The sequence below is a fragment of the Chelonia mydas genome, chromosome 8, assembly GCF_015237465.2.
Source record: "Chelonia mydas isolate rCheMyd1 chromosome 8, rCheMyd1.pri.v2, whole genome shotgun sequence".
NCBI classification, from domain to species: domain Eukaryota; kingdom Metazoa; phylum Chordata; order Testudines; family Cheloniidae; genus Chelonia; species Chelonia mydas.
Window position 1 is genome coordinate 18,625,155 of NC_057854.1, and position 18,622 is coordinate 18,643,776.

Below are 18,622 nucleotides of genomic sequence, written 5' to 3' on the forward strand. Positions count from 1 at the left end.
CCCTTCCAAATACAGGAAAGCAGCTGAGGAGCTAAGTAACCTGCAGTTCTTCATTTCTGATATCCCAGCACCACCTTGTGGGGACAAGTTAGTATTAAAAATATAAAAAACAGAATCCACTCCCTACCATTCAGCAGGATCCAGGAGCTTCATGTGATAGTGACTGTTTGCTGAAGAGGGCGGAAGGAGGCACTACCATGTCTCAGGCCCCCTGTTGTGAAAGGGGAAGCATTAAGGTCACCTGCAATGAGCACCTTTAGTAGTGCATATAAATGTGTCTAACATGTCACGCAGGGTTCGGGGCAAAGTCTTCGAAAGGAGACAGGAGCGTCAATGCTGGGTCTTAAGAGAGTAAAGGAAGCAGGGAGAGGACCAAACAAGGATAAGGCTGTCTCAGGAGGTGCCAGAGTATTAGCAGGGACTTTTTCACGACTCCCTCACCTCCCAATCCCTATGCACCCCCCCTCCCCCGCATGGGAATCTGCAGCCAACAGAGTTTCCCCTTTTACGGCAGAGGAGAAAAAACAAACTGGTGCAGCAAGTTGTTTGGAAGGAACAGTTGCTTTCTGTTTTTTAATAAAATGTACAAAGTAATAAAGTCTTACATGAGGCGATACAACAGAGCTGTTACAGAGATGACTCTGAGCTTCCCGAGGGGCCTCACAACACAAGACGGAGGCAGCCATGTCTGACCAGCATTGAGTGGAAACAGATGAACACTGACACAACACACAGACCCACCTTGCCCCTATCCACCTCCCACGATCCCTCCCCACAACCCGCCCTCCCCACCCCCACGCCGATTCCTTCTGAATAACCTGCCTAGCTAGTTCGTTCATGTCACTGTCATCCCAGCTTTCTCCGCCCCCTCCTTACAATGCAGCATCGCACAAGCACTCAACACGTATATTACAGACTCTTAACTTAGTGACCTGTCAGATTTGCATGCATGTAAAAATGAAAGAAAAAAATTAAGGCTATGCATAAACAGAAACCAAAGCAATATTTTTAAAGCTAGGTAGCAAATAGCGTTTGTGAAACATAAGGCTTGAGGCTTATTGATTCTTCAGCTCTTAACGGTTTTTAATTGCTTTTCCTTCTTAAATACCAATGTACCATTTTCCCCCTTGAATATTGGTGTTTCCTTCCCTGCTTGGGTGCTTAACTCAGGGAGGTTATATTGGAGCGGCCTCCAGGGGGTGCTACAATGCGCTTGCTGGCTGAACGAACACCTTCGTCGACCTGGGTACCTGAAATTAGGACATGACCACAAACAAAGGGAGGGGAGAAAGGGAAATTAGACAGTTGTGGCTCACAGGCCAACCAGTCAGGAGGCCTGTGGTCTCTGAGAAGGTCCCTACACGCCACACTGGGGGCAGATTGTTCTTAAGAGACCTACCCTGCTGCTTCTTCACTTCCCTGTTCCTCCTTTCAGTCCAATAGTACCTCAGTGCCCTCAGGCAGCCAGCAGCTGCAAAGACCTCCCTGTGGAGCCTCCCCACTGGAGCTGCGCTGTCAGGAGTGAGGGACTAGGAGGCAGTAGCAGGTCTCTGGCATTTAATCCCCTTTTAAGGGGCTCGGGCAAGCTCCCGCCATCCCCCATCTAGAGGCTGTGCAGCAAGCCCCACAGACTGGCAGGGGCAGCTCTCCCCAAGTCATCACCACAACTGTTTGTATGAAATCTAACCCCAGTCCCACCCTGTGCCCAGCCCTCTGGGACCTGGTGTCACTGGGTTCTTCAGTCCATGAGTACGCAGCACTTTGCTGTGCAGAGGCGGCTCACGCTCACCTGACAGGCTGAATCCAGACTGATGGAGATTCCTGACGGGAGGCGTCTGCCGGGTGGGGGATCCCCTGGTGGAGCCTGCAGGGGTTCCGCCTTTAGGCGTGGCTGTCAAATCGAACACGGGCCCATCATACATGCCTCTGGGCACGGCATGCATCTCGGCCATCTGTTGTGAGAGAGAGGGCAGGGGAAGCAATGACGCTGCTTCTCTTAGTTACTGAGAGCACTGGCACTGGGAAACCGGGATTCCCTGAACAGCACAGGAAGCCCCTCGATCTTCCACAGCCCTCATCTGATTCAAGGCCACCATGCCTACTGCTGAGGTCTGCAATGCTCTCCCCCACCTCACAGGGCTTGCCGTGCACCAGACCTCCCCAGCACAGATGCCCACATTCCTGCTCCCTCACATTTCCTGTGTGACCTTGGGCAAATCCCTTAGCCTCTCCATGCCTCAGTTCCCACCTGTAAAAGAGCCCTAGGTCCAGCGCAACAGGCGAATCCTTCACTGTGGATTACTGCCCCCCTTGATGGGGAGAAAGGTGTTTGCCCACTCCCCAGCCTCGTAGCCTTCACTTTCTTCAGTTCCCTCCAGACTGGCCTTCCCACCATGTACAGCAACTTAGGAGCTGCTGTGCAAACAGCCCAACATGCTACCTCTGCTGGTTGCATATACCAAACATGCAGGTCTACACCCTTCGATGAGGCTCCAGGGCCCAGCTCCTCCCCCATTGATTTCTGGTTTGAAATACACTAACCGGGCAGCACTCAAGGGGCACAGTGACCAAAGCAGGAGAGCCCACTACTGGGGAAGAGGGCGACTCAGGCATGCAGCCTCGCTGGCGGTACCATTACAGCGATGGGAGTACAGCACGTGCACGCACTATGCCCCTAAGGAAGTTGCAGTGTTTTCCCACACCTACGGGTTTCATTCTCCTAGCCGGGTCTCCTCAACGCCTTACCTTCCTCCTGGCTTTAATGCGCTTGTAGACATAGTCTGCAAAAGGACTGCAGGGAATGAAGCGCCCAGCTCCCTGTGTCACATGAAGGTTGCCATCCTCCAGCATGATCTTCCCCTGGCATATGACAACCAGCGGAGCCCCACGCAACTCCATTCCTTCAAAGATGTTGTATTCAGCTGCCTGAAGCACACGGGGAAGGGCAACAGGAGCATGAACCCAGGCATTCTGCACCAGAGCCTGGCCAATTGAGATGATGTCCAGACTCTGTCACTAACCAATACTCACACTGTGTACGGCCAAAGACTGGAATAGCCAGGGGTGTGAACGAGGACTGTGGCTAAGGACTAGAGCTCCAAACTGGCATCTTCCCCTGCTACTCAGGTGAGCATAGAGGTGCACCAGTAGAGCCCTGTGGTGGGCCCAGGCCTGGAATACTAACAAGGGGAGTTGCAGGTCAGGACAGAGGGGGGTTCGATGCTGTATTCAGGCTCAGAACTAAAAGAGCAAGAGGTGCTGCCACTCAGCATTCAGGAGAAGCATGCCCATCTCCTAGAGCCAGGGGCTGAGTGGTCTAACTCTGCAATCCAGGACCGAGTTACTTTCTTACATCCAAGTCTCCTACCTGGCAGTAACAGAGCAGATAACCTTATCATGCTGGCAAGTTACGCCAACCACCTCCCAACACTCCCCAGGCCAGCAGCTGACTTACCGACTGGTGGCTTTTGGCTGAGACAATCTTCACTGCATCAGGATCCCATATGACCAGGTCACTGTCCGACCCCACCGCTATTCTCCCTTTCCGTGGATACATGTTGAAGATCTTGGCAGCATTGGTGCTCGTCACTGCCACGAACTGGTTTTCGTCCATCTTCCCCGTGGCCTGTTCAGATATAAAATGGGTGGGTCCTCAATCTAATTGCATTCATAGCTCCACAGTTCAGTAGGATCATGGGGAGGGAGAGGATGGTATCCAAGGAAACACTATGCCCCTTGTGTGAACTGTGAGAACAGAAATTTAACAAGTCCAGACTAAAATGTCCACCTCCCTTTAAAGCTGGTAGGATCGACTAAAGGTCAGCCACTGAAGCCAAAGGGGAAAACCCACTCACTGGAATTTGTTTAGAAAGGAATATCCCTGCATAAAAAATTACCTGGCTTTTGAAAACTGATATAAGGGGAACAAACAAGCTAGGTGAAACCTGGAGTCTAGCAAGCCTTGGGTATATTTCCCTTACATAGATAACAGTAATACCCAGCTCTTATACAGAGCTTTTTATCAGACACTCTCAAAGCCCTTTACAAAGGAGGTCAGTAGCATTATCTCCATTTTACAGATGGGGAAACTGAGGTGCAGTGCCTTGCCCAAAGTCAGCCAGCAGTCCACTGACCAAGACAGGACTAGAACCCAGCTCTCCTTGATCCCAGTCCAGTGCTCTATCCATTAGGTCACACTACCTCTCAGCACCGCTGCATGGTTCACAGGTCCTGGCTCCTCACCCTGAATACGGTGCAGTGGGAGCAAAAGACATATCTGGCTTCAAGACTAAGCTTGATAAGTTTATGGAGGGGATGGGATGATGGGATAGCCTAATTTTGGCAATTAATTGATCTTTGACTGCTAGCAGTAAATATGCCCAATGGCCTGTGATGGGATGTTAGATGGGGTGGGATCTGAGTTACCACAGAGAATTCTTTCCTGGGTGTCTGGCTGGTGAGTCTTGCCCACATGCTCAGGGTTTAGCGGATCGCTATATTTCGGGTCAGGAAGGAATTTTCCTCCAGGGCAGATTGGCAGAGGCCCTGGGAGTTTGCTGCCTTCCTCTGCAGCGTGGGGCCCGGGTCACTTGCTGGAGGATTCTCTGCACCTTGAAGTCTTTAAGCCATGATTTGAGGACTTCAATAGCTCAGACATAGGTTAGGGGTTTGTTACAGGAGTGGGTGTGAGAGATTCTGTGGCCTGCGTTGTGCACGAGGTCAGACTAGACGATCATAATGGTCCCTTCTGATCGTAAAGTCTATGAATGTGCTCCACTCCCCCCCACAATTCCCTCTCTCATTCCTGCCTCCTTGGCTTATGTAAACCTGCCATTGAGAAAGATGTCACATGCTCAGGACCATGCCCCCCTCCTCTGGTTACCCTCCCCTGACCCCAATCCATTTCTTACCACTGCCTTGTCCCAGATGACGGACATCCGCTCCTCGATGCCATTGGTCCCTTCTGGGATTGCTGTGAAGTTGTCCTTCCCAATTGCTTTCTGTGCGGTGCTGAATGTGCAGTGAGCACTCCCCGAAAGCTGCAGGTCGCCACTGGTCGAGTGGGGACAAAAAGGTTAATGTAAGACATTTTGTTGGCCTCAGGCACGATGTGCTCCAGTGTAAATGGAGAAGAGGGTCAGGGGTGACCTCTATGCATGGGAAGACCCTGATTTTGTCTGTTTCCTTTCCCCAAGTCCTGTATCTATGGCCTTTCTACTTTGGGGACATCCCTGCATCTTCCTATGTAGCCACAGCCAAAGCCACTCAATGGACCAGCCTTTCGTGAAGTGCAGAGTCTTTTGGCCCGAGCACACCCGCTGCAGAGGGTGGAAGCCACACTGGGTGGCTTGTAACAGACAGGATGGAAAACTGAGCAATTAAACCGAAATGTGGCCAGAACATTGAGGTTAGTAGCCCAGCCCATGGGGAAAGTGCCATGGGATCTTTAATATCCACAAGTGGCCAGGAGCTTAGTTTTATGGTACATCTGAAAGAGCCAACCCTGAAAGATGCTCACCCCCTTCGTGGATCATCAGCACTATACTGGGGCACAGACCTCACTGGAAGAGTCAAGTCTGACTGCCTGCCGAAAACAGCCTCATCCTAGGCCCTACCCGCTTGTCTCTGGAGTCTCGGGCAGCAGGCACAAAAGTGCCCTCCTCTTGGACATGCCAAGATTACCTCCATTCTTGTAAATGTGCCGTATCGCTGCACATGTGACATCTCCAGCAAAAGTAACCAAGCCAGGAGGCTTGCTTCAAGCCCATTTCATCTCAGCTGTTCAGAGAAGCTTCATTATTATTAGATTCCATGTCCCTAAGCCTGTTTAAAAAGCACCCCAAAGAGCTTGCAGGGAATGAGCTGCGTGCTCTAGTCTGGTATATTTGTGTGTAAAGACACCAGAGGGCAGCAGCAAGCACCTCTAGTGACCGAACCAGCAACTGCATATAGTTCTCTGGAAACTTCCTGTCTGCTGGGTATTCAGGGAGTGGAGAGGATGCAGGATAATAATGAAGTCATCCTAGTGGAAGGAAACAACCCTCAAAGCCATGTCTAATGATAAGGAGGAAAAGTACAGGGATTGCTGGGTTTCCAGATGGACTGGCCGTGAATCTGAAAAGCACAGAGACACAAATACGCTGAGCCTTGTGCCCTTGGTCTGGGCCCAGGAACCTCAGTTCTAATCCACTGATAATCTATCTCCCCTTCACAATTTCTGCCATATGTCTGACCTACTGCCCACACAGAAACCCAACCAGACGACAAAACATGCTTCCTAATTGCCACCAGCTTTGTACCAGGACAAGAAAACAAGCCAAAGAGCCCAGCTGGGATGGGAGTGGAGATTCCTTTCATCTCTGGTTGAAGAATCCTACAGAAGAATATAAGGGGCTGCACACAGAGGAAATCAGTGCAGTTTGGGACAGGCACGTGTGGGTCCCAAGGCTCTTCATACAGTTCTCCTTTTGGTCAGAGGCAGGTAAATGCAGTGCTCTTGTGAAGGGAGCGGTTGATAAGTATATATAATGGGCTCTGCACACTTTTCCACAACCCACTCAGCAAATGCACCTTAAATCTTGATCTGCAGCTATTTCATTTCTGGGACCTCAACGCAGCTCTGCCAGTGCACCTCAGTGCTGACCTTGGGCACATGCTGCTAACCCAGTCTTGGAGCTGCCCAGGCATCACGAAGTAGCCACTTCCACTCCTGAACTGCAGCAGCACCCCATTATTTCAGACATGCCCCTCCATACAATGCTAGCAATGCAACTCAATCCTGGCCTGCAGTCTCCTGTTAACCCAGTTTTGTGCCAACACACAACTCTATCTACACACCTCATTCCTGTTCTGCAGCCCTGCTTATCCAGTCCAAGGATAACACTCAGTTAACACAGGAATCAATACCATTGCTTTGAATGGTAAATATCTTCCACTGGCTAACAAGGACCAGCCACCATGTATATAGTTAAATATACAAACACTGGGGTAAAACCTTTAACTTCCTACATGATGGACAGATCTGGGTAGCAAATGACCAGTGTCCGTGTGCACTGTGTGTTGTAGCAGCAGCAGTCACTCCAAGTTGATAATTTTGGCACCATCCTTCATGTAAAGCGTTCTTTTCAACGGGGCCCATGTAAAAACAAGGGGACTCGGATTGTTGTTATTTGCCCAGTATTTTCAACATGGCAGAACAGGAGTTGGAGAATCCAGCAGTTCATTCTGCATCCTACAAAGCCTCTCCCTTTTACTTTTAGAACTGTTAATCCCCTGGATCCAGATACCCCAGAACTTTGGGGCATTTTGAATATCAACCCCAGTTTTGCAACTTACAACTCAACAAATAGTCCAGTGCTTCCACTCTTCCTGCTGTGCCTCGCTGCTGAGTCCACAGCCCCCTCAGTCACTGGCCCATTCAGAGTCAAGGTCCCCCTAAACAACCCCAGACCCACAGCAGTCTCAGGTTCCTGGGATGGAACTTCACTGGCACAGCCCCAGCAATTTCTTCAGTGCAATTCTTGTGGGGAAAAGGGAGAGGTTTTCTCCCACTGCAAATCACCCACCTGGCCAGTAAGGAGTTGATGTAGTCGGGGGTTGTTGGGTCTGGACTCAAAGGTGGAGAGGTCACAAATGCAGCAGCCTTGGCCCAATTCTTGCTCCAATAGTGTGTCCCATCTGTGCCAAGACTGGCTGTGATAGGCTCACCAAACACCACATTCCCTGTAGAGAAGAGGATTATGAAATTGGACCTTTAATGGACAGATCACTTGGTTCATCTATTTTGATTTAGGATATTGGCCTGCGTGGATCAGACTGGGTGTGACCCCAAGTGGGAACGTACGGGGGCAGGGAGAGCAAGCAGTATCTAGTCTTTGCCTGAGGCACGGGTGCCAGGCATGATCCTGGTCCTGCCACTCAAGGACCTGGGGTCTCAAGTTGCTGGGGTGAAACCCCTGTGGGGTCAGTGACGGGAAAGGAAAAACTTTGGGGACGGACGATGCCGGGAACACCCACTGAGACAGCAGAAATCACGCTACTCAGGTTTATTGAGTCCCAACTTCGTCTGCGTATTTTCAGCTCTTTGGTACAGAGGCCGCATTTTCCCTTCATTTGTACTGAACACACTGGCGCCACTCAGCGACCAACAGCATAAGTGTAGGAATCCTGTTAGCTGGATGCATACCCTTTGTGCCTGTTGCCTTCATATCTAGCCCCAAGAACAACAGCCACACAGCTACCAGAGTGATTGGCACCCTAGAAATACCTGACAGGAGTCAGGAATCCCAGTGGATGGCAGCAGAGTGCTCTGTCCAGAACAGATCTTGCAATGCAAGCTTCCAACCTGAGTCAGATACACACAGTGCAGCTTGACACACCAGGCGAAGGGTCAGACCTCTCAGGGTCTGTTCAGTTTCATCTGCCTCATGTTCTCTCTCTCCCACTCCTCCCTCTCTGCACATTTCAGTCAGGTAAATATTTACCAAACACCATCAAAGTTCTGGCCACCTCTGCACTCCGCAGATCCAGTTTCGTCACACTGATAACAAGCTGGAGTGGGGGCAGCCAAAGTTTTCTTCTCTTCCCAACCTCTCTAGACCTGTGTAAAGGCCCCAGACAGCTCAGACACATGGAGATCTGCCTGCTAGTGTGAGGGGTTGGCTCAAGTGAGCCAAGCTTTTCAAGTGTGTGTGTGTGTGTGTGTGTGTGTGTGTGTCTCTCTCTCTATTCCCTGTCAAAGGCAGTGCTGAGGAAGGTGAGATGTGGGTGCCAAACTTGGACAGACAGAAGGACAATGGGTTTGACAGATATTGTATTTAGCATCTCTAGGGAAGGAGTTTTCCTCCAGGGCAGATTGGAAGAGGCCCTGGAGGTTTTTCGCCTTCCTCTGTAGCATGGGGCACGGGTCACTTGCTGGATGATTTTCTGCTCCTTGAAGTCTTTAAACCACGATTTGAGGACTTCAATATCTCAGACATAGGTGAGAGGTTTTTCACAGGAGTGGGTGGGTGAAATTCTGTGGCCTGCATTGTGCAGGAGGTCAGACTAGAGGATCATAACGGTCCCTTCTGACCTTAGTATCTATGAATCTATGAAAACAAGGGAATGGTGAGATAACTAATGCACGTGTGTGTACACCCCTCTGTGGGGTGGGGAGTCACCTCTATCTGCCAGGAGCATCCAGCCTGCCAGACAGGGCTCCCCACACATCTAAAAGGCCTGATACCTGAATACAGACACCCACTGAAAGCGCCAGCACATCAAAAGGCAGCCAGGGGATATTTTTAGCAACGCAAATCACTTGCACATGGACGATACGCCTCTGCTTGGCAGAGAGAGCATTTTATGGTCGGAGATAAACTCTGGTATTTAAACCAAACCCTCCAGCCCTGATGTGCTAGCAGCTGGCATGCAACCAGAGTCAGCTCCAGATGGGCCTGGTACAGCGGGGCCTGCATCAAACTAGCCCCATATTAGCCAGAAAAACGCCCAAGCCAGAGATTCATCCCATGATGGATTTCAAGTTCTGAGTCAAACTTGGTCTCTCACTCACTCTAGAGTATGCACACTCTAGAGCAGCAGCTGGCCAGCTAAGTGCACAGAGACCATGGTGAGGGGCCCAGTTCAAGACCATGGGCAGGCTGGATGTAAGTAAGCAGGGATGCAGTCGATTTTTTTCTACCCCAATTGTTTCCTGCTAAACCCAGTTTCAGCCAAGGGGCATGAGGACTCCAGGATACCCCCACTTAACAAAAGTCATGAAAACCCTCACAGTGGCTGGGTGACACTTGGGGAAGCAGGAGGCATTAATTTAAATTAGCTCAAGGGTTGTGTCTCCTTGCTAGCAACAAACATAGGCCCTCTGCAGAAGGTGTTCCAGCTACACACACTCGGGGCAAGGAGGGTGATCCGAGACAGCAGCCACTCACCTTTCTTCCTGGCTTGCGAGATGAGGTCAGCAGCACTCTTGCTCATCACTTTGGTCACATACAGAGGGCAGTTGGTCTGGCTAGCAATGGTGATGGCGCGGAAGACGGCTTCTGCCTCCAGCTGGAACATAGCAGCGACACAAAGGTTGCAAACAACACATAGGGAGGAGTCGTCACCAACCACCCCACGATGTGGTGAATCCCACCACGCTGTGTCATTTCACTGGTCACGGGTGCCCTCTCTCTTAACCTCACCATAAGATCACCCTCTCCCATCAGGTTTCAACAGGAAATTCCAAGGTCTCCATATAATGGGGACAAGTGCCTATGAAGATGACCAATTCTGTCTCATTGTTTCCTTGTGCTCCCTGGCTGGTCACTCTGTATCCACCGTCTGTCTCTTATCTCATACTCAAGAGTGTAAGATCTTTGGGACAGTGATTGTCTTTTTGTTCTGCGTTTGTACCGCACCTAACACAATGGGGCCCTGGTCCACAACGTGCTCCTACTACCACAGTGCAAATGATAAACAACAAGACGATCAGAATGAGATCATCTGAGGCTGAAGTCTTGTAAAAAAAGCTTGATAGATCTGAGTGCTACAGAATCAGATGCCCAGCCCTGAGTCACAAACCCCATCTTGAGTTTAATCTAGATCCAGATATTTTGCTGCTCTCCATCTAAATTCACCAGCTTCTCAGCCCATCTGTACTTCAGGCAGGCCTTTAATAATATTTTGCACTTATTATGGTATTTCTTATCCATATAGCTGAAAGAGATTCCTGTAGGGAGTATGCATCATTATCCTCATTTTACAAAAGTGGAAACGGCAGCAGAGATAGGTTAGCTGACTTGCTCAAGGTCATAGAGCAAATCAGCAGCAGGATCATGATTCCTGGCTTCCAGTCCAGTTCCCTCTCCACAGGTCTGAGTTGCTACCACAGGCTTCATCATGCATTTATTTTAATATTAAAGCTTGGTTGTCTGTGTGGGCAATTCGCAGCTGGTTATTTTGCAGGTAGTTCTGCTCCTGTCTGAGTCTGTTTGTGCTGTTACTCTGCTATTGGCTACTTCAGCCTCCAAGATTATCAGCCCTGGACCTTTATATCTTGTTTGCTGTTGTAACAGGGTGAATTTTCAGTATTTCAGCATGAGGGATATCTTTAAAGAATTACATCATCCCCCGTTCAGCCCGACTTCATTCCAAAAAGCCTTCCAAGATCTTGGTCAACAGTTTGGCTTAAGGCTTCAGTATTAAAAAAAAAAATTATGGAAAAGAAAAAGAAACCCCAAACCTTAAAAAGGCAAGGGTACCAATAAGCATATAATACAAATTCCCCTGGGGAACTAGAGGCTGCCTTCTGCAGACAGCACTTCTTGCTGAATCACCCATTTATGCAAACCTGATTTCTCCCACAACTGGAAAACTGAGCAATGCACACAAACCCATTACGCTATTGTCCTTATGGTTACTGGATTCAACAAAAACGTTTCATATGGGTGGTAAAATGGTCCTTGGGGGCATAGAATGAAAAATGTGAGGAAGAAAATATTATATAGTATACAAACTTCTAAGTGTGTGTAAGTCCTTATGCAGAGATGGGTCAACCTCAGCCACTACAAAATATTCTTACCACTGGATATTGCAAACCACTGGGATGACATTTTGGAGCAGTTCACTGTGTAGTATCAAATGATCACTGACATGACACCCTTACATTTCAACCCTCTTCCCCTCACTGGTGATTATGGTGAACATTCCACACACACAGCTTGTCGCACTCTAGATTGACCTTTCAAACTGCAATGATACAGGACAAGCAACAACAAGCTCCAAGGAGTCCCCTGGTTAACTATTCCTAGGAGCAATGGTTCCAGAACAGTAGGATGCCTTCACAGACCACAGCCACAAACAATGGGTCTAGAGCACTTTAAGTGGGTATTATGGGTCAGGCGGCAAGGGATATTTGTTCCGAGAACCCTTGTGTCTATTTTTATTTCCAGCCTAACAAATGCTTACTAGCTTGTCATGAGGTTGTACTTCTGCATGTAACATGTTTGCACATGCTAAATGGAGCTGTAAGAGCAGAGATACCTGAAACCTTGTCACAGAGGAGCTGTGCTTGCAAACAAGTATAACTTGGTCTGTGTATATATTTTCTAGGTACACAATCAGCTTCATCACCTACTCCCTCTTCCCCTCCATCTTGCAAAATGACACTAAGGGTGCCACTTCTGCTCCTATGTCATCTGGCTATAAGATCAGATGTGCCCTGAACATCCATTTGCTTATGCTAACCTCAGCCAAATACTCAACCCTTTCCCAGTGGGTCTGGATGCATGAACTATTTCTGAGCATTGGTTCCCATGATGAAGGCAGCAAGGGAAAGACCTTGAGAACTAAACCTTCAAAGCAGCGAGGAGAGGAATATTTAGCTTCATGAGTCCCATTTAGGTCAAGGGGAGCCATGCAGTTAAACCCCGGCACAACAGATACTCATTGGTATTGGGGGCTTTTTAAATGACTTACTCAGTTCTAACTGTATCCCTCATTCTCCAGATTTTTGCAGGGTTCTATAGCGTTAACCCACCCCACTCAATTCCTAAAAGCCACCAAGGTGGCACATCTGCAATATGGCTGCAAATTTTAAGGACCAGACGGGCTATGCTGAGTGAGTTCAGGCCACACGTGCCATCTGGACTCATGGTGAGGAGACCACGTTGGTGGTTGGTGTGTAATCCCAGCAGACAGCTCTGTGACAGAAAGGATGAGATTGTCTGTGTGGCTCTGTGTCACTGAAACAGCGGAGGCACCTGAGAGACACAGATCACGTGGACATTGGAGACATGCAGCCTGGGCTTCCAAACTTTGTGGATTTGGGGGGTGGAAATAGAAAGCATAGGAAGTGTACAACAATATGATTTTCAGCTGATAGTGGCAGTTAGGTCACAGGGAATAGAAGAGAACTTCCTCCAAACAACTGGGAGACACGTTAGCATTTAGAATTCTGTGGCCAATCTTTCCCTCCCATTTAAAGTGTAATTATAGTAATTAAAGTGATGATGTACAATGGCAGCTCATTACTCAACATCTCTGCTCCCTGCAGGGATCCAAATCTCACGTGAAAAGGGAGTTTTCACTCGTTAGAGCTGCACACCCTATACAGCTGCGCTGGGGTTACTTGTAGCCGGGGGATTCATTACTGCGTCATGCAGCCCTCCAATTTCCATTCACTCTACGTTCTGACTGGGGAATCTTTGTGCCTGGCAAGGATGGAGGAGGCAGGAAGACCCCAACTGACTTTCAGGTCCCAGGTTGAATTTGATGAGCCAGCAATTTGTTCTGTGTTTGTATAATGCCGAGCACAATGGGGTCATCATTCAGGGCTAGGGCTCTTAGGCCCTACCACAGGACAAACAGTAAATAATAATTAAATAGAAAAAAAGTATGAGTGTGTATTTGCTGAACCAATGAGATCTGGAGCCAGCTGGAGGGAATATGGAGCCTTCCAGTGCTATTTTTAGTCATATTTCCAGCCAATCACCCTTCAGGAACAAAACATTCCATAGCCCTTAACCAGCCTTGGACAATGAAAACCACAACATTTGCCTTCTGATAACAAAGAACCAGATCCCCAGATGGTGTACATCAGCCTGGCTCCACTGAAGTCAATGCAACCATGTCAATTTTCACCAGCTGAGGATCTGTTCCAGTATAGTTAACATTGGGTCTTTTTTCTGGGGAGACATTTTAATGTCCCACATCTCAAAGTGAATAAACTATACATTATATAAACCTTGTCGGTATACCATTAATTTAAGCAGATTTATTTTATTTCTGATCGTAAGTCTGAAGTACAAATCTTCTCATCTACTCCCCTCTCCTCCCTGTGACTGCAGCAGATTTCAGTTATATTTTCTCTCGCTTGCTTCCATGTGTTGTAGAAAGTTAAAAACAGTTCTGAGCACACCGCTACTGCAATCTGACATTTATAAAATAATCTAAAATTAGACTGAGCTCAGAATAATGGGCAAATAAAAAGAGTAGACATAATCCAGTTAAATGTCTTGACACTGATTCACAATTGGGAAATCCCCCATTCCGACCACCAGAGGCTTTGTGTGTCTCATTTTAACACATTCTAGACCTTAAGTAGAGATTAGATGAGGGAGAAGCTGGAGGTACAGTCTGCACTATTTTCCTTTACAATATGAATGCACTTTGAGGTCAATGGATGATGCCCTTTTTTTAAAGGTACTTTCATTTTGAGTGCGCTGATTCTCTGATCTCAGGCTTCTTTCACCACTGGAATCACCTATCAAATGTGAATGCATCAGAAGTAGCACTAACTGCAGCCTGACAGCACTGATTTCCTATGGCTACTGCATTTCAGGAAGACGCATGGACTCCTGTCTATGCTAGGAAACTGAATCATTATTGAACATGGTTTATCACCAAAGGCCCCTTCCCTGAATGGATGAGGAGTATGGTTGAACTGCCAGTATAGATAAAATAGAACTGTTAGACACCAGTATGCTAAGTATGGCTGAAACTCGCGAGGAAAGAGCCTCAGTGTAACAAGAATGGTACACTGTTTATCTTTTTTTCTTTTGTCATTTACCTCCTCTGGTCTACTCAGCACATGGCCCTCTGGGCCAGTTATTCCCATCTCCAGCATCCTGGTTTGTTCCTAGAAGAATTAAAAGACACGGGGAAGTTCAGAGACTGAATTTGATCTGCCAGTTATGTCAAAAAACAAATGCCACCTTACTCAGCATTTCGTAAGGATTTCGATTATCAAATAGCACAGCAGATCTCTGTGGATTTGCTGCAGGTGGTTCACAAGACTACCAAGACACACAGAGAATATAATGGGGAAGATAAGTAAATACATAGGTTGAGAGTAAAATAATCTTCCTTTGGAAGTGATAATTGAGAATAAACAGGTCTGAAATAATTGTAGAACAGGTGAAAAACAACAAATACAATTCAGGGAAAGGCATGTATCTAATTTTCTCTGCCTTTGCTATTCCCACAAACATCCAAGCACTACCGAGGAAGAGATCAAGAAAATTAAAAGAAATCCATTTTGGGCCAAATTCTCTTCTCAGTCACACCCGTGCACCTCCATTAACATCAATAGAGTTCACTGGCGTCAATGAGAGCAGAATCTGGCCCTATATGAGAATGTTTTAAAATGGTGTGGTTGCTTCTCTCCCCTCCCCCCCCCCCCCCACGCAATCAGCAACACATTTTACTGCTATAATGAGGGACCACAACCACATACAGTACAATCAGACAGGTATGTACATGAACTTAATGGTATGCCTGATCCTTGGCATTCAGAAATTGTTCAGCTCAGTGGAAGATCAATCCTATCTGACATCCTTATCAGTGTGTTATCATCAGCCCACAAGGGGCTTGCAATCCGTTACATGGGGGACACCGAGCTTGGGAGAAGTTTCCCCATACCCTTTACCTGGCTTCCAATCTGTCAGACACCCTCAAAAATTGACCATTCATGAATGAGTCTGTTACTGCAATGTGCACATCTGTTGCATTTTGAAATATTATCCTGTAAGTGTCTTTCAGCTTTTAAGCTCTTTGGGGCACGGATTGTCCTAATTTTTGTGTCTCTCAGAGCACTGAGCATGCTGTTGGCACTACAAAATAAAAAATCACATCTAGATGAATAGTGAAGGTGGGCTTCCAGCAGTGACAGTTAATATCTGTACAACACTTGAAGAGGTAAATTGCCATATATATAATTGCCACACATTTTCGCCTCCTACACCTACCTTCTCAGCCACAACACAAAGAGCTGACAAAATAATGACTCAACAATGTTCTTTTCATTTCTCAATCTTCACCACCAACAAGGAACATACTCCACATCCCCCTGTTTCAGTTTCCACTGCTTGGTGTATCCCCCTTACTCTGCTCTATGTACCTACCCCCTCTCCTCTCTCTTATGTGGATCAAAGTCATACGAAACACGGGTGACCTTAGGATAGTAAAGAGAAAACAGATCATGACCCAGAATAGAGGGGTTGGGGATCATGACCCAGAATAGAGGGGTTGGGGAAAGTCCCCTAACCTTCCTCCTAGGAACAGAAGCAGGAACACTGACCAGCATCCTCACTTGTACAGCCTAATCTAATCCCATTCTGGATCAGTCACCAGTTTGTGACATTTTGTATCAATTAGTTTGGAAGGCAGAAGTAATTTTCAAGGCTGCACAGCACCAGTAAACCTTGCACACAGCTTTGGAGCTTTTGGTGGTTAGGGTGGGACTGAAGTAGCAAGAACTCCTAGTCAACACTGATTCTTCGATCTCTCCATTTTCCTAGGAAAACAGACATTGACTAACTTTGGGGATCTTTAAATCTGTGAAGAGAAATTGATTCTTGCAGTCTGCAGGGTACTTCGGAGCTTAGTTTAGAGACTTTCCTCCTAATCCACCCCCTCCAAAGAAAGGGGAAGAAAAAACTGAGGATGTGCTACTGAGTAAAATTGAGCAAATTTGTCCCTGGTTCTTCAAAATCACAGAGGTACTATTCTCTGTATCCACGACACCAACTACAAGGCACTGTAATAGTTCGATCCATCCATTTAAAATCAAAACAGTATTTTCCCCATTCTATACCCCCTCAAATCCCATGAATCCAGCTCCATAAGCTGATTGCTTCCTTGTATTGGGCAGAAATTCCCCCTTCCCCTATGGCTCTGGTATTTTGCACACCATATTATAACATAACTGGCCTTGCACATTGCGAGGGTCTTTTCCTTTTGCTGCAGCTTTTCAGCATTGGCTGCTGTTAGAGTGAACATACTGGACTCAATGGACTGTTCTGTTCCATTAGGATAATTTCTGATTCACTGCGTATCCATTTCTCTAACAGTGAACGGAAATGTCTTCTACTGACTCCTGGGTTTAGCAAGGAAGATAAATTAGTCTTGTTTCCACGTAAGAGTGACATGCACAGGGTACTGTGTACTTTTATTTCTGCTCTTCAACCCAAGAGAAGCCAATATAAAACACGAGAAGCTCATCCAGTTGGAAAATATTAATCTTTTCCTGATAGGGGTTAGCTTTTCTATTGCTGGCCACAGCATGTCTGGAAAAAACAAACAACCTCCACCCAACATTCTAGCACAAAGGAGTCTATAGAGAGGAAAGCAGCTTCCATATAGGAAGAGCCCAGGTAGAAGCCATTTTCCCAGACATGTTTGGTTCCAATGAAGCAGCCATACAATGTAAAAGCGGCAGACTCTGGGAAACATGGCCAGCAAATTCCCTTCCCAGTGCCATTCGGCTTTCTTCCTCAGGAGCAAAAGGTACCAAAGCATTTCTGAGAAACTGTCTCACTTCCTCTAATGAGAGGAGGAGGCAGACTATAGTCCAGGGTATCAAATTACACAGAGCAAATGAATAAATTCTCTGCAGCATTAGCGCCAGTGCTGCTGAAAATGAAGCGAGGGACTCTGCATCATCCACCACCAGGGTGACAGGCTGGTAGCCACTGATAACACAACTTCAGAGGTAACACTATTTGGAGAACCTTCATGTTACGATATTACTAAGCTTCCTGAGCCTAAATCTGAAGATACGTTTGGAGGCATGGGAGGAATAACATCAGTTAGTCTCTAAGGTGCCACAAATACTCCTTTTCTTTTATCAGTTTCCAAAGTGCATGAGAATAAAAAGTAAAAAAACCCCACAAAAGTACAAAATTGGCTGGTGCCATGGTGTCTTATCAGGAATCACACTCCAAACAGATAGGAATTGCTGTACTGTATCAAACCATTAGTCCATTCCTCCTACAGTGGCCAACACATACCGTTTCAAGAGAAGATAAAACCTTCCATAATGCACCCTGCCAATTGGGCAATTCTATACAGGGGGAACACCCCCCCTTCCCCATAGTACAAGATTTCATTATCCCGCCTATCAGTACCTTAATTTACATAGCTGCAAAAGTTTTTAACAGTCAAATAATTAACCAGTCCTCTTTTTAAACCCAGCTTGTAAGATGTTTTTAAACCCAGCTTGGTAAATTCCCCTGACTGCAACTCTACATTACATAAGGAAGCAATTCCTTTAGCTAGTTTTAAAAATACTGCCCACTAATTTCAACAAGTATTCCAGCCAATGTTTAACCAAAAAGAATTTTTATTTCGAGCATGAAATGCTGCAAAAAATTTTCATAAAAGGACATCGACAGGCCAAAATTAAAAACAAAACCCATGTAAAAATAAACAAACAAAAACTTCATCTATTCTAGAAGTTATTGCTTCAGATTAAGTGAAAGAATAATGCAAAATCTCACTTTTCACTGTTTAATTTCATTCAATTTGAACAACAAAAATTGATTAGTTAGTTTGTAGGGCTGGACTGCCAACACTGCAGAGAAATGGCTATTTGTTAAGAAAATTATTACCAGGGGAATTTTCATGGAAACACTCTCATTGTTCTTCAGTTTTATAGTACAATGATGGATGGATTTTTTTGATTTTTTTTTTTAAACAAAGCCTAAATATTCAGCTGTGTCTGACATGGCAGTCTCCCTTAAGTAATATATATATTCTAGACAGTAATCTTTTTGGGTCATTTAGTATGTATTTGTACAGTTCCTAGCACAATGGGGCCCTGATTTGGTTGGTCTCTAGGAACCAGATTTACGAAGGCATT

The 18,622-nt window shown here is 46.7% G+C and overlaps 1 protein-coding gene across 2 annotated transcripts in view; it reads right to left on the reverse strand.

The window, feature by feature from the left end:
* Positions 1-777: 777 nt before the first annotated feature.
* Positions 778-18,622, reverse strand: part of DPYSL3 (dihydropyrimidinase like 3) — a 70,934-nt gene continuing 53,089 nt past the window's right edge. Inside the window, exons 7-14 of one of the 2 annotated variants that reach the window (XM_037907255.2) lie at positions 14,552-14,620; positions 9,930-10,050; positions 7,566-7,722; positions 4,911-5,052; positions 3,455-3,625; positions 2,746-2,925; positions 1,790-1,952; positions 778-1,250 (exon numbers count right to left, since the gene is read on the reverse strand). In XM_037907255.2, the coding sequence (XP_037763183.1) occupies positions 1,162-1,250; positions 1,790-1,952; positions 2,746-2,925; positions 3,455-3,625; positions 4,911-5,052; positions 7,566-7,722; positions 9,930-10,050; positions 14,552-14,620 (1,092 nt within the window). In that variant the 3' untranslated portion in view covers positions 778-1,161. The remainder of the gene's footprint in view (positions 1,251-1,789; positions 1,953-2,745; positions 2,926-3,454; positions 3,626-4,910; positions 5,053-7,565; positions 7,723-9,929; positions 10,051-14,551; positions 14,621-18,622) is intronic. The other variant, XM_037907256.2, reaches the window with a different exon arrangement.